At 38.9% G+C, this 16,404-nt stretch overlaps 1 protein-coding gene across 10 annotated transcripts in view; it reads right to left on the reverse strand.

Annotated features, from left to right (window-relative positions):
- The window catches only part of BCAS3 (BCAS3 microtubule associated cell migration factor), a 375,612-nt gene that overhangs the window by 247,152 nt on the left and 112,056 nt on the right, over window positions 1-16,404 (reverse strand). For all 10 annotated transcript variants that reach the window (XM_075032961.1, XM_075032959.1, XM_075032960.1 and 7 more), the window contains one exon: window positions 6,372-6,636. In XM_075032961.1, the coding sequence (XP_074889062.1) occupies window positions 6,372-6,636 (265 nt within the window). The remainder of the gene's footprint in view (window positions 1-6,371; window positions 6,637-16,404) is intronic.

The following is a 16,404-nucleotide window of genomic DNA, read 5'->3' on the forward strand; positions in this document are numbered from 1 at the left end:
TAAAGGCAAACATACATTTGCCCCAGCCTCAGATCTATACTGTTTACAAAAGCTCACTTCTAAAACACTTTATGTACAGACACGAACTTCCCTTGTGACAGAATTTATCAGTCTACTTCCCTACTTATCTGAAGGGAATGGATCTTTTCCTTCCACTTCAGAAACTATCCAAAATATACCACCCACTTCTTTCACTCCAGTGATTCTCTATCCATTACAAAGAGGAAAAAAAAGAAAAAAAGGGGGCGGGGGGCAGGGGAGGTGGGGGGGAGCAGCTAAAAACACAGCTCATTTACAACCAGTAAGCTCCTGGCCGGTACCCAAATTGGTGCTTACAGTCAGCTGTTCATACCTCTTCTCCCCTGCTCTACACGTGTAATCTGGGGGCTGCTGTAACTGCTGGGCTCTGGGGGACTTCTGCGCACACTTCCATAGCCAAGAGGCTTCGCATAACCCTGGGACCCTTCCAGAAGGAAGTAATCGTCTCTAAAAGTCGTTAGCAGAAAATTCCCACCCGGTAAATTAATTTTTTTTCCAATTGCCTTAAAAACCTAAAGAGAAATTTCAAATGAGTGTGTGTGAAACCAAGAGAATCGCTATGCGTTTCAGGCAGCCCACGGCCCAGTGAACGCGGACGGTTTACAGGAGCAGCTCGGCGACTGCAACGTAAATTCTACCTGCGCTAATAACGGAGAAGGTCTATTCTTACGACCGCTATCTGGCAAGCGTTTCGCGCCCGCCGCGACATAAGCAGGAGCACCCTTAGGAGTCGGTTAGGAGTCAACCGGTACGAGAGCAGCGACGCCTAACCGCGCCGCAAACCCTCCCAAACGAACTAATCTCTCCACGAAGCGACCGAGCGGGGAGCCCCCACGCCGAGGCCCGTTCCCCTTCCACCCCTCACAGCCGCCTCACGGGCGAGCGGGAGGGCGAGGCGGGCTCCCCGCGCGCCGCCAGCCGGCGGATGGCCGGGAGGAGGGCGCCCCCTGCAGGCCCGCCGAGGGCCAGCCGCGGCGGGCAGAGGCGGCGGGGCCTTTCACCACCACTCAGGGGGAAGACGGATGAGGTGGAAAAACAGGGTTTGTGGACAAATTTAGACTTCTAGACGAAGCTGGAAAAGAAATTATTTGAAAGTACGTTTAAATAAAAAAAAAAAAAAAAAGAAAAAGAGCCAAGCGTGGTGCTGTGGAAGAGTGCAATGTTTAAACAAACAGGAACATTAAAAGTACATTAAAAAAAAAAAAAAGAAACCGACCCACCACTCGGCCTATTCTGCAGCTTGCTTTGCTGTTTCTAGGCATTTATAAAAACTGTCTTCTGCCGAGAGAAGCTACAGTTTACAAGGAGAAAAATTAAAGCTTAATAGAGGCTTTTCAAACAACCGTTTTCAGCCGGTGTTTACAGTGCCAGCTCTCGAGTTAAAGTTTGGAAAGGAACTGCCCCTCCAGTGCACTAAGTTATTATACAGTTAATTTTCTTTGAAACTATTTTTGTCTGCCTCTCTCTAAATAGGTGGTTTCTTAAGTGAGTGTTACTTAAAGGAAACCAATCTGTTTTTCAGGAAGGGCTGATGATGTCAGTCCTTTCAACTCTGCTTTCCCATAAGAATTCTTCTAGTAAAAGGAGTTTCACTCTGGGAAATAGTGAAAAGTAACATGAAAATATTTAAAGCATCTCAGCGTGCATGTTTATCAAACTTCTAGCTTTATGCTTGGATCTTAATCATGTTGCAATCGTAACAAATGAAGGAAAAGGGAGAGAAAAACTTTTCGATTTTTAAAATTAAAAACAATTTTGCAATGAAACATGTGCTAAACTAAAATATTTATAAAGAGCTAAATACAATTCTGAACGCAATATATACAGAACAACATGTTTTTTCATAATTCTAAATTTACATACTCCATTTCAGCATAGGTACTAAATCTGAAACAGAACCACTATATATTATGAATGGTCTTGTGGCAAAACTACGGCCATCCAAATAAATACTTCAATCCCCAACAAAATGACAAGACAAATTCAGAGAGTATCATATTATTAATGAATGCTTTTAGTAGGTGTGGATGTGTAGCTATAGGTCCAACGTCTGCTTAACTTACTGTACTATTGTTAGTTCTGATACTGGAAATTCCTGCAGTCAACAACAGAAAAAACCTCCAAGTAGAGCTAGAGAGACTTTAACTTACTGGTGGTGCAAGAAGCAGTGATAATAACACACTGTGAATTTTAATTTGCAGAATAAAAATAATAAGAGTTATATAGAGCTTTCAATCTTCCAAGTAAAGCATTACATTTTTACAGCTAAATGCTCCTTGCTGTTCACATATGGGTGTCCTGAACATAACAGGGGATACCTTTGCATGATCATGGACATAGTTCTAACTACTTGTCTGTTAATCCACACAGCGTACCTGTGAGACAGGTAAACACCATAAACCCCATTTTATACAAACAAAAAGGTCACATAAGGCCATATTCTACCCTAATGTCCAGCCCCACAACCAACTGATGTCATAATAGTCTTATAATAGCAAAAGCCCATAAAAGGATCCCAACCTAACTCAGATATTACTGACAACGTGCTCTGGCAATCCAACGGAATGACAAAAATATAACCTCGCTGGATTAACAGACAGAATAACCCAAACAAAATCTGTGTTAGCTATAAAAGGTGCAAAGGAAATATCTCTTTATCATCCTCTATTTAACAGTTTACTTCACTCTGCTAAAAAGAACAAAGCCAAACTATGATTCATTTGGAAATTAAATCATCCCCACCCCCAGTGAAGGCTTACATTGTGTGGGTAAACAGTTCCTAGGGTACTCTGAACAAAATGTAAATAGATTGCCTTGCTACTATATACATAGCAAACAGTTTCATTTTGAAACTGGGAGTTAAAGAACAAGTGAGAAAAATGTTGCAAAGCCTGAACTCTGAAAATATTTACAAGAACAAAAGCTAATCACAAGTTAACATCAATAGGTTACAATTGCTAATCAAAAAAGAAGATAACAAGCAAGCACTTCGCTCACAGAAGTCTGGTCTTTTGGCCTAAGGTTGTAGCAGTGCTCTTGTAATACGAAAGAAATATTAGCAGAAGGATTAACAGCAGTTTTTCCAATTTAAGGTTTACTGAAACTTTTCTAGATTGCAAAGGACTTAAGAGGAAAATCATGATGACACGACTCCACACAAAAAAAATCCTCCAGAGATAAAACCAGTTTATCACAATCTTCTCTGAAACTGTCACTTAATCAACAGTTTGTCCCAGTGTAATGGTGCTCTCCAGGACGTGGTCTTTGGTTTTATTTCCAATATAATCAGCTGCCTTTAGAGGGGTGATTGAGGAAAGTAACAGTTATTCTTCTTGAAGAAAACTACAAAATTCAAGTAATTCCACACATGAGGAACACAAAGACTGTTATTCTTACACAGTAGAAAGCTGATAGACAAAATCAGCTGAATAAAATTTACCAAGGGTCACAGGGTGAGCTAAAATTAAAGCAAAGAACTAAACCCAGAACTGCTCTTTTCTGTTCTGAGTACTAGTCTACACTTCTGTCACCAGACTGCCCTAACTCCTCCAAACAACAATAATTTAACATTCTAATATGATAAGGAGCTGCTACAATCTGAGTAAACACATCCTAGCTCACAAATTAAAACAATCACCAGTCTCTGGCTAATCCAGCTGCCACACACGCACACAAAATCCCTCCGCTGAAAGTCACTGTGAACTTCAGGGTTTCTTTTTCCAAGTTGATGATAAATGGCTTTTTATAAAAGGCATATAGTATGATTCAATATCCTGCCTGCCTTCAGCCAGGTAAAAGGAAAGATTACCAAAATGAAAAAGCAGCAATAACATTACTAAAAACATTACCGTATTTTATCAAATGGATTATTTAAACCCAAACTATTTTTTCTCTTTTTCCTAAGATTTTTTTCAGACAACTCTGCTAACTCCTCCATACAATCATCACAAATTTCTCATGGAAAAATTTCATACGAAGGTTTGCAAGTTACCAACACACAGTCTTAGCATGTGTCCAATTTCAAGCCCTTCTACACCGTAAGAAAGTGATGAGCACAAACTGCATTTAGTTCTCCGGAAACCAAAGTTACCTTCCCACATTAATTCTCAGTGCCCATGTGCAGCCTTCAAATGGAGCTAATTGTTTAAACGGAGCTAACTGTCAAGCAATTATGACTGCACAAAGCTCTTCCAAAAAAATCTGATTTGTTTATTCTATTTCAAGACAGACATTTGAAAACTGAAACCTTAAAACTCGAGACACTCTGATAAATGCTGCTCCTTCTCTCAGCAGCTCATCCATGCTTCTACCTAGAAAATCTGTCCACCACTGAGGATCCTAGAGCAAATGAAACTGCTGTTTCTTCATAAAGAAAAAAAAAAAAATCAAATCTATTCAAAACTTTAAATGTACCTAAGAGTACTGTAAAGGCAACAACTTGCTGCAATTTCTCTTGACAGAAAACAGAATTGGTTAGATGAAAGCTACACAAATTGATAGTTCCTTCCTCTCCTCTATGTGATGTCAACAGTTAAAAGGGATTGGATGTGCCATCATAAACCCCTACAGCACTCTCCAGCCTATTTCAAGCCTGACATGCTGAGCTGCTGTACAACAATAAGCAAGAAAGTAAAATGGTAGATACAGAAATGTCTCCAAGCAGGAGGAAACTACAGATCACATTTTGGGTGCCTTCCAGTGGCTCCGGGCAGAAGAGCATGGCTCCAGAACAGCTATGCAGAAAACTTTTGTTTAGAAAAACCCAAAGAAAGGAGAAAATACAGAGGCTTCTTCTGAGACAACTCTGGTTCCCTTAATAATCAACAAGTCATAAAAATGTTCGATTCAGAAATCCCACAAAGGTTCTCTCTATAGCAGCAAAGATGTTGACTATGACAGCACATAGTTGGGCTTTCACAAGCACTTCTAATCCTACTCGTAATTAGGGAAGTGGGACTGTTCCTTGCCATTTTTCACACTCTTAGACTGGAAAAGGGTGGCTACCTGTACCAAACTGCTATTTAAACTTTCACTTCAATGGAAGTTGTGACTTTTAACAGGAAGGAGGGATAAGGATGCAGTAAATTCTGAATCCAAACAAAGCAGCTTCTAATACAGACCTCATGAAAGAGAAGGGCAAAAAGAACGGCAAACACAAAACTGAAGGAGCTGGGTCAATGATGATTTTGGAATCTCTTTTTAGAGGCTCCCCTTCATGTCCTTTTAGTTTCTCCAAAGCATGTCCACCACAGGGGTAGGATGTACAGATCAATTCTTACAGGTGTTTTTTTTTCCTTTGTACATTATTTGTCACATTGCTCTCACACATGCACACACACACGCACACAAAAGTGGACAAAAATCTATACCATCAACTTCACATTGCCTAGTTTCCACATTTCGCCCCAAATAGTATTTATTGTGGATATCCAGATATGCTTCCTGATCATCGAGGCCAATAAGCAATGAGAATTTTAGGTAACTGTGTTTGAATATAGACCAGATTACTGATCATGTGCTAGATGGAAACAAAACTTGAAACCTAAAGACCCCCAAACTTTCAGTTTAGAGTGGAAATTATTAACATATCTGTGATAGCATGGTTTACTTAAGGAAGTTGCAAAACTAGAACTATCTTTCTGAAGTATTTATACCTGGGCTCATCCCTATAATATCTGCATATGTTACATATTTTTGCAGAATACCTGCAGCACCTTATTTTAGGAGACTCATTTTTTAGTGGCACAAACTACAAATAGGGCAAATAGAATGCAGCAAATCAATTCTTTCAATCTCCAGTAAAATCAGCATTTCTGTTTTTCAGGCTGTTAGCAAATACTACCGAAACTATGAAGCTGGAGAGGGACTTTTTACAAGGGCACACGGTGATAGGACAAGGGGTAATGGCTTTAAACTGACAGAGGGTAGATTTAGATTAGATGTGAGGAAGAAGTTCTTCGCTTTGAGGGTGGTGAGGCACTGGAACAGGTTGCCCAGAGACATTGTGGATGCCCCATCCCTGGAAGTGTTCAAGGTCAGGTTGGATGGGGCTTTGAGCAACCTGCTCTAGGGGAAGGTGTCCCTGCCCATGGCAGAAGACTTGGATCTAGATGATCTTTATGTCCCTTCCGACACAAACCATTCTATATCATTCTATGAGCTCTAGGCCAGCATCTCCAAATGTATTTAGGAACCAAATCTTTTTGAGTCAGGCAGCTACACAGCAGGTACTGAAACATCTTAGAGGACATGGGCATCAATGACTCAAGGGGAAAGGTTTCTTGACAATGTAAGGGGGGGGAAAAAAAGAAAAAAAAAAAAGGGGGATTTACCATGGAGCGGTGAGCCAGACGGGCTGCTTGACAGGCCTGGAACAGGGCTACAGCGTCCTCCTTGTTTAGACGTCAGCTCTTGCTCGATCTCTTCCAACCCCGCGCTCTTTTGGAACCTGCTCATGCGATTTACCACCCGGGGTGACATGTGTGTTCGGACACAGGGCTGGCCACCATAAGGATTGATAGGAAAAACATGGGAAGTGCCACGAAGCGTGCTGACCACAACCCAACGACAGTCATGGCTGAAGGAAATATCCTGTACCTAGAAAACAGAGGATTGAAATGGGAACATAGTCACCAATGTGCACACATCTAACAAAGGAAATAGACCATCATGTTCTAAACAAACACAAATCTTGATTGGAAATGTAAATAAAATCCCCTAAGTTTAGGCAATAACTTGAATTTTTGCATATATACCAATGAACTTAGTATTCAGTACATATTCAGTATACATTATAAAGATAAGCTGCAGTATAATACCCAGTTCCAAATTTTGTGTACTTTTCAAAATATTCTGAGATTTTTCTTTTCATCAGGCCTGAACTTATGAAAACAACCCATGCTGCAAAGTACCACAGAAAGCCACAAGAGCTTGGTGTAATTTGCAAATAGAATTTCGTTCTAAAAAGAGTTGGGAAACCATTTCAATTACATGTTTTGTTATTTGCTTGTTTACTTTAATTTTTAGAGATTACCCAAAAAGGGGAAAAGGGAGGGATGAGAAGAAGAGAAATCTCACCACTGGGCCTGATTTTGACAAATACTGGCACTCAAAACTGTATTTTGAGTCAACAGAAATACCATGTCCTACATAACTTAACAAACCAAAAATCAGTGGCCAGTATTTTCAAAAGCTCTCTATCATGGTCTCTAATCCTGCTACTACCAGTGTATCCCTCAGTAGAACCACCATTCATCCAGGTATCCCTGGACCTGTGCTCTTTGGGGGGATTTAAAATTTTGTCAAGAAGAAACTGAACAACTTTGGCCATTTCTCTGTATAAACCCATTCCATTTTACACAAAACAATCTTTATTCATCAGCTATTAAAGTCCCAGGGAAGACCCCAGTTAGGTTTCTCCTTACGCATATGGGTACTTAATCACCACTTGAGAAACACAAGTCTTATTTTAGCTTAAAAGGGTCAGTCTCCAAGCAAATATAAAAATAGTTAAATATTTTCTACTGTAGTTACTCCTTGCATAGATCTCAGATACGAAGTCCAGAAGGATTTAATTCTCTTTTAAGTGTGCTTTACACAACGCTTTGATGGAAAGCAAATTCTTGTTCCTGAAGGAATGCTTTAAAAGAGAGATTAAAGTTTGTTTCCAACCCTGTACTGGCAGACAACTCAAGAAAACAAGTAGTCTAGGTTAAAATGATTTATCATAGAAAAAAAACCCTAAAACAATTCTTCCAAAAATGTTTTTAAAGGTAAAAGCTGACTAAAAAGAACCACGTATGCAAGTGGGATTTAACACGGCAAACAAACATGTAGACGAAGGATTAGTTTTCATTATATTATTAAACAGCATAAACTAAATAAAATTCTTTAAGATTTCACTGAAGCCAGTTTTACAATACACTAGGTACTCAAATTGGAGTAAACACTGATAAAATCTTGACAAATATTCCAGAAATGCACTCCAGCTATTCCAGACAAAAGCAGCAAGTATTCATCAAAGTGCAAGTTTCCAACTGAGCCCTGAAGCCTTTGAGATAAAAAAAGGATTTAAGTCTTGTGACTTGTGACAAGATATTTGGCTGACAGACTGTCACGACACAAAATGCTTCATCAACATTACATAGATAAACTAAAAAACAGCGCTACACACCTGCTCTTTTCAATTATGGTGACATACCCAAATGATCTGCTAATGATACAGCTAAACAATCTCCCCAAAATCTGACAAGTTTTGCACTTTCAGCGATTCTGGTATTACTGACATAAAGTCCCAGCACTTAGAGCTCCTAGTTAGCCTACAAAGTGTTTCACCTTAATAGATTGCTCAAAAAGGATTAGAGACCCCACAGGGATTAACAAGAGCCAAAAAAAGAAACCCCACAGCCATGGAGTCAAGAGAAAAACTATGGCACCAAGAGTATTTAAATACTTGCTGTTTAAAGAGGCGATTTCTACCAGTCAAAATTAAAGGTAAGAACTGTGTACAAATTGCCATTCTCCGTAACAACAGAGAGATCACCAATATAGTAAAACCATTAAGACTGTTGGAATTTATTTCCGATCCTATCAAAGGCCCTGTTTTCTAATTTTCAATAACATGAAGAAGGGCCATGTTTGTCATTAGATGTGACCCCTCTGAAAACAACACTGTTTTCCAAATATTTGGTATTCATTTTAGATCCAGCTTTAAATTCCCCTCCTGATCTCTAAAACTGTCTATCTGCCCCAGCCTCAAGAAAACAGCTTTTCTCTTCCTTCCGCTTTGCCACTCTGCTCACTCACTCTATATCTCCAGCCCAATTTTTTTCTGTCTTGCTCTGTAGTTTCATGCTCCTTGCAGAAGAGTGTTCTCCCCTGAAACCACGGCTATCTGGAAGGGACTTCACAAGCCTCCCTGCGAACTGACACCTTTGAGCCATATTTACAGGACAGCCTAAGACCACTTGCGCCTCTTCAATCTCTTCCCTCCTGCACTTCAACTGATTTCACAGCCAAACTCTTTAAATCACTGCTTCCACTCACACCTCCCACGTACCCTCTCATTTTATTTGGCAGAGCATTTTTAGAGGACATTTCTGTGAGATGACAGAGAAAAAAAATTGTATCTCACTGTACTGCGTAACGGAAATGTATATGTTTCTATATTAATACTCAGTTTTCAGTATGCATCCTTAGGATTATGTTGTTTTAAAAAACACATACAACAGCCCTGGCATATGACAACACAAAGCCAAGAAACTGGGAAACAATCATTACAGGATGTTTTTTCTCAATGTAAACATTACACAGAAAGAAGTACTCCTGACCTTCAGGAAGAAAGTTTGGAACAACGTAATCCAAAATGTTCTCTTTAAAATTACGATCACAAACAATCCCTGCAGTTGGAGAGTGGGTATCATGGTCATGACTGCTTAAAATACAGCTGAAACCACAGAGGCAGAGAACAAACAGGTTTTTATGACTTAGTAATAACAAGAAAAAAAAGAGTGTTGACAGATGAGTGTGAAATGAAATAAGATTTATAGGAATACAGCTACGAAACCCTACTCGGCAGCAACAAAAAGTATTTTGGAAGCTACCGTTACACATGCAGTAATTCCACCTATCTCCTACCAGTCTCAAAAATGGCCTCATTGGTCCTTCATAGACAAACAATGAGTCGCAGTACCTCAGACAGTTCTAGGAGGTAATTCAGAGAATATTTCCAATGTCATACAAGGGCATGAATTAAATACGTTCATATCAAAACAGCACAAATCCATCTGTGCAATGCAAAGGAGTCCATAACTTTCCAGTAGACCTAGAAGAAAGCACTGGACCAGGCTGAAAAGGAGAATGCTCATTCACGGCAGTATCAGAAAGGACTTAAAAAAATCAGCTGTGTGTGTCCATGATAAAAAAAAATAAAAATTATCACATCAGACTTGCTGTTCTCCACCACGCTGTTACTGTACATTACACAGAGTTCTTGACTTCTTATAGTATAAACAAACTGCACAGTGGCCCATTAGTGGTTTTCAAGTTTATGCTAAGCGTTGCAATTTATTGCTGTCCTTTAGGTTAATGTACTATTATTTCATGTATTTATAATATATTTCTGGATTTGTTGTTAATTATGATGTAATGTTTAGATACCAAAGATCAATCAAGACCCCATAGTGTTTACAGATATATGTTAATAAAGAACAAAGTACACTAGATCTCTCACGATGCAAAGTTTATTCTATAGCTCAAGGTCAATATCAGATTTAACACTCAAGTTTGTATTTCAAAATTTTATCTATCCTCTTCTGTCTGGGCCAGTAAAGGGAATTACTCCAAGGTCCTCATGAGAAACACCAAAGCCTTTTCTGGCCCAAAGGAACGCACTTAAGACAACCACAGAACGTTATAAGGATAAAACAGTGCGCATCCTCCAATTTGCCCAGGTCTAAACCAGGTATTCTGTGACTCCTGTTTTACAGGAGGTCTGCAGAAATTTTGTCCGTATTTTATAAACTCTTCAGCTTGCTCCACGAATCCTAATCAGCATCTGTCAAACCCAAAAGGGGTTCTGGCTGCCCAGACATGCTGCACCTCTTATATTACCATCTACTGCTGACTCTTCTCCATATTAATATGATAGCTTTGTTGAAAAAAGAATTCTGTACCCTCACAAAATTATTAATACTATTTTCAGAATCATGGACAATATAGCAGAGACAATTAAACAGTGTTTCAGATATTCCGGTACGCTTTAGCATGACTTGGAAAGAAATCATCCAGTACCTCTATGGAAAGCAAATAACAGTCTTGAGAATGGTTTTCCTAACAGGTGCAAGGAAAGAAATCTTTTAATATACTTGTACTACACAATGAGTCCTCCACCGTGTAGCTTCCTTTAGTTTTGTCATTTCTCTCACCTTCCCCATTTCTTTCTTGCAACCCTTTCCATCAAAGTACTCGCATCTAACCTCCGTAACTTCTTGTCAGACTTACGCTGTCTTCTCCCATTTGCCTTCAATTACTCTTCTCCTATGCTTCCTTTTAACTTCCACCATCCTATTTCCCTGTGTTTCAAACACTATGATGTAAAAACCTCCAGAAAACTGAATGAAAATTTACCTGCCATGTTCAGAGTCTGACCCGAGTGAAACAGTAAGGTAACTTAACATACGGACTCCTACAAGGACATGTCATCTGTCAACAGCTCTACTGAAGATCAGCTTTCAAGATTGTCCAGATCAAAAAATTATTTCTGATATTCTGAAAATCTGGGTGGAATTATCTGAACTTAAGGCTTCAAAGCTGACATACTTTTACCTATTTTATATAATGTAAATCTACATAAGTTTTTGCTATCATTTTTTCCTTTTTCCCACAGCTTCTCCAAATTTAAACACAACGTTAATTAGAATATATTCACAAAATAAATTAAAAAAATAATTCAAGCCATAACTGAAAGAAAACAAAGCAGAAGTAAGAGCAGCACATAGAAAACTTATTTTAAAAGCAGTTGATTAAAGTGGGATAGTCAGAGGAATGGCTGATTACACAAGCAATCCCATGGGACAGGCAGTGACCTTGTTTACCACTGCTCCTGTGAATGACTGACAGCCCACACCCAGCCTCCATATTTCAGGGCTTCTAGAAGTTAATATTGTACTAGCTTGCTGCACAATGCTTAAATGTAGACTATCGACTATCACTTACACAGCAGAAGGAGCTACGCTGGGCTATCACAGTACCTCCCTATGCAAATCCACTCCTGATGCATGCGCATAATGCAATAGTTAGAAAACAAAGCTCACGACGCTGAACCACGTATTTTCATAGTAATTACAAGAAACAAACATTAAAACACATTTTGATCTTCCTAGTGCTCTTTCTTTTCCCCTAGTGCCCCTTTTTCAGTTGTGGTAAGTTACACCAGGTACAATATGTATATTCTTGCGCATTTCATGGCATTAAATTAAACTTCAACAGTGAAGTGAAACAACAATAAAGCATGACTAGCATTACTGCAATAGGAACTTAACCCAGTTTCATGTGCATTATGCAATGTCACAGAGAAAACACACACCACTATTTGAAGGACATAACTTAAGTATTTAATTATGCTGTGCAGGGAGATGGCAGAAATAAAAAAAACCCGTATCATTAAACAATGAGAAAGAGCAGCAGTATTGAGGCAAGGGTCAAAATAAATTAGAATACTGGTCTGTACTTGAATTTTCTTGGTTGAGAAAATTAAGGAAATGATGTAGCAACAAACACAAATGAAAAAATAATAAAATCACAGACTACACAATATGATTTATCAGACCCACACAGACTCAACTCTGTCTCCCCAAGTCGTCAAAACTGATTTCAGTTTCGTATAAAAACAATGGCAGAATCTGGGCACAGGAGACATTCATGTAGAGTCCCTTCAGCCAGAGTAGCTGCTCTCTATTAATAACTGAAATTGCAAATGCCACTCTGCTTAGAGCTCTGTCTCCTCCAGATAGTTAAGCTACTTCCAATTGCAGCAGTTTCTTATTGTCTGCTTTCATCAAAGACTGATCAACTTCCCTAAATCAATCTTTATTATTTCAAGACTGTCCAAGATTCTTTCCTAGAAATAAGAAAGTCTCTCTTCCACAAACTATTTCAATAACTGCAACTACATAAGTATGTCAAAAGGTAGGAAGAAATTTCTATTAACCACAGAGGTTTACATCAAATGTTTGTAAACTATACCAATGTTTCACTACCTGGACACGGTACGTGACACAACCTTGAACGGTCTCTATGCAATCACGTCACAAAAACATTCATGCATTCCCCAGAAAAGCATAAAATCGCACATGTTCTGTGGCAGCCCATGCTGGAATGTTTTTATCATTCCCTCTGTTTACCTATGCTGACTGAAGTCAGTTGTAACAGCAGTTTGCGAGTCAGAATAACAAAAGCCTGACAGCGTAAAAGATTACAGAGGACCCTGGCCACCAGCCCACTGATGCTATCATTGCGTTTATTTGTTCTAGGTTGAGATAATACTGTTTTCAGGGATTTTTTTTTCTGTTTACAATTTCAGATCAAAGAGAAAGGATCATCAGGTGACAGTCTAACTTTCATCTGCAAGTAAATGAGCTTCCTCAGTTCAGAACATGCTATACCTTTACTAAAAACCTTCCAAAATGCTCTTGGATAAAAACATGAGTGAAGTGTTGACTTATCAATGCAAGAGCTGTAGGACAAGAAAATGTATCCTTAACCAAAATGTGCACCACATACACATGCACATTTTTTCCCTTTACAGCTGAATTGTGCAAGCACGGGTTCTCCGAGAGCTTCGGTTCCCTCTCTGGTAAGGTTAAATACAACCAGCGCTTGCAATGAACTTTCACGATGTAACACAGTGCATCAAACATGCTGGTTTTTGTTCTCTAAAGTCAAAAAGAAAAATAATTCTAAAGCATAAGTGGCACTTAAAGACTAAAAGATATTAATCCAATGTAACTGAAACAGTGGCTTCCGTCTGCATTTGCAGAAAAATAACTTTGAATGTTGTGACCTTGGGACACACATCACTTGAACCAATAATGTATCTGAGCACTTCACATTCTTTCATGGCCATTGTCCTCGCAATTCCCTTATGAGACAGAGGTCCACTTTCCATCTTATGCCATCTTCATCCAGGTCACACAAAAAAGTCACTGGCTTTGTTAGGAACTGAGTGATCTTCACAGTCCTGACTCAATGTTTTATTCAGCAGATAAGGCTTCTTCCTGTATTTGCTGCTCAAAGTCAGCAAATACAACATAGATTTGCAGTAACAACACTTTAAAACTCAATAACACTCTGTTTCATTGTTCAAAGCATGCAGAAAGAGAAAAGGAAAACCATGTTATGAAGACTGGCTGTGAACAGTCAGGGAGAATACTCTTACTTACCCTTAACTGTGTCCAGGGGAACACAAGCTCAAAAACCCTACCTTAACCAAGCACAGTACCTAAATCTCCCTCAGCATCATGAAGCCAACACGAAGCAGACTGGCAGGGCAGACAAGCCCTAAAAAAGACGACCACTAACAAAAAAACCTGGAAGATGGCTAGCAGGTGCCTTTGGACACCGCTCCAGGGAAAAATGACTGTCAGTTGCTCAGAAAGTGCATATGATCACCTATTGAATATATATTGAATACCAGCACAATCTGCTGTGAGCAACATTGCAGTACAGGGAAGGCTTCTCCTGTGGAGGAACTTGTAACAGCGTCATCCCCTTCTCCTCCATCAAGCAGAAAATTACAAACAGCATAAGCGTAGCTATCGGGATAGACTGTTAATGCAAACAACATTCTGTATTAAAATCCATTTTCTTTTTTTTTTTTTCCTAAACATCAAAGTGGAAAGTCTCTATTTTATCGTATTCATTAATGGTATGATTTCAGTGACACTGTCTGGGCAGAGCGGCCAAGTCATTGCAAATGCTTAGCACAAATTCTGCTTTGGCTAAGGACAAGATACTGATGTCCATGAAAGGAGACAAAACCCCTTTTAGATCTCCTTCCAACCAGTCTGTGTATTTCAAAAAATGGTCAGGAAAAGGTAGGAATGGTCTTTCAGACTGAAATTTCTCAACCCCAAACCAAACCAGAATTTGTCTGGAATTTAGAAAAATTAATGCATGATGGAGCGTATATTCTTTAGTTTTATTAAGTCAAAGTAACCGTACAGCTAATATATCTGACTCAATAGAAAGACATGTGGGTGACTTAGAGACACTGCTTGATTGCAGTAAATCGATCAGAAAACATTATTAAATCACAACACTTGCTTCTTTTTCTTTAATATACATTAAGCATGCAACTTAATCCACTTAAGATGCTTCTGTATATGAATGTCAGAGGGGACTTACTGTCACCTTCTCTTAGGAGACAGATGAGGAATACCAAGCTATTGGTCTGCCCTCCAGGGCTGATATTCTAAACTAGGTGAAATTAGAATTCCAACAATCCATAACACCAAATATACCTGTCAATATTTGGAACACCAATATATACAGTTCCCAAATTTCTGCTCCCAGAGCGAAATCGGTATGCCACGTATTACACAAAGCATACAATGCGGATCCAACACTTCTTGGAAAAACTGGTCTTACAGTGTACTCCATGTACAGTCAATTTGTGCAGAAGCAGTGATCCCATACAGGGAACTTCTGTGTGTCCAGCAGCTTAGACACATTCAGACAAGTACATGAAACTTTTATAAATGTTACCAATGTCCCAGTTCTTTGCCCATTAACTAAATGGTCTTATAATATCAGTAGTAAGTATTTGCAAGAAAGACATTTATTGATCAAAAAGCAAGAAAAGAAAAAGCATGTAGCAGACCGTGAGAGAGGGATTCCCGCATATTTTCAAAATGCATGGTGACGCACACTATTGGCCAGAATCTCACATACGAAAGGAGCTGATTTCAGTATGGACGTTAAAATACCACATATAACAAGAGCATAATGGTGATGTTTAAACAATTTATAATGGGTACTAGCTAAACAAATTTTGACACTGATAATCACTCATGTCCATCAACACAAATTAGAACTTTTTATAGCTCCAGTACAGAAGGTGACCTTTAAGACCATTGGCCTTGATTCACAGCTTTAAATCGGGGCAGGAGGGAAAGAAAAAAGTCTGGCTGCAAATGTATAAATACTATTCTAACCAAGAAAGGAGGTACAGAGGCTTCCAGTGTGCGTCTCAGAATATCTGCACTGAGAATTTTAAATTGAACAGTCTCCAAAATTCTTGTCTAATGCGATTCATACCTGAAATCTATGGAACAAAAGAATAACACCACATACTAATCTTCTCACTGAACAACTACAAGTACTGTTATTCCAAAAGAAAAAGGAAAACCATCCATCATATTATGTAAATATTTTAAATGACAGAGGTGTATAGAGAATCACAGGTACCAATGTGATATTGCTGCTGGATAGTTTAATTATCAAGGGAGTTGTGAAATCCACCAATATGCCTCAGACTGGTTAGAATTTTCTCTATTTTATACTATTCCAAAAGCTATACTGTTCACATCCCAAATGAAAACTGTGGCAAACTAGGAAAAAACTTTACTATGTTGTTTCTGAGAATTTTAATGCAATGCTTTCACAGAGAAGCTAATACTATATCCCCAAAAGCGTGTATCAATAAAGGTTTATTCTCTAAAACATGTTATGTTTGGTTTCCGATGTATGCCTTAAAAACAAATTTATCAGCTGTAAAAAACAGCAGAACATCTTTGTTCCTAGTGACTGGAGTCCTGTCCTTTGGTCTTCAATATTGATTATAGGATATTTCCCATTTTTTTTGCA

This window comes from Buteo buteo, chromosome 7 (assembly GCF_964188355.1).
Source record: "Buteo buteo chromosome 7, bButBut1.hap1.1, whole genome shotgun sequence".
Lineage (NCBI taxonomy): Eukaryota > Metazoa > Chordata > Aves > Accipitriformes > Accipitridae > Buteo > Buteo buteo.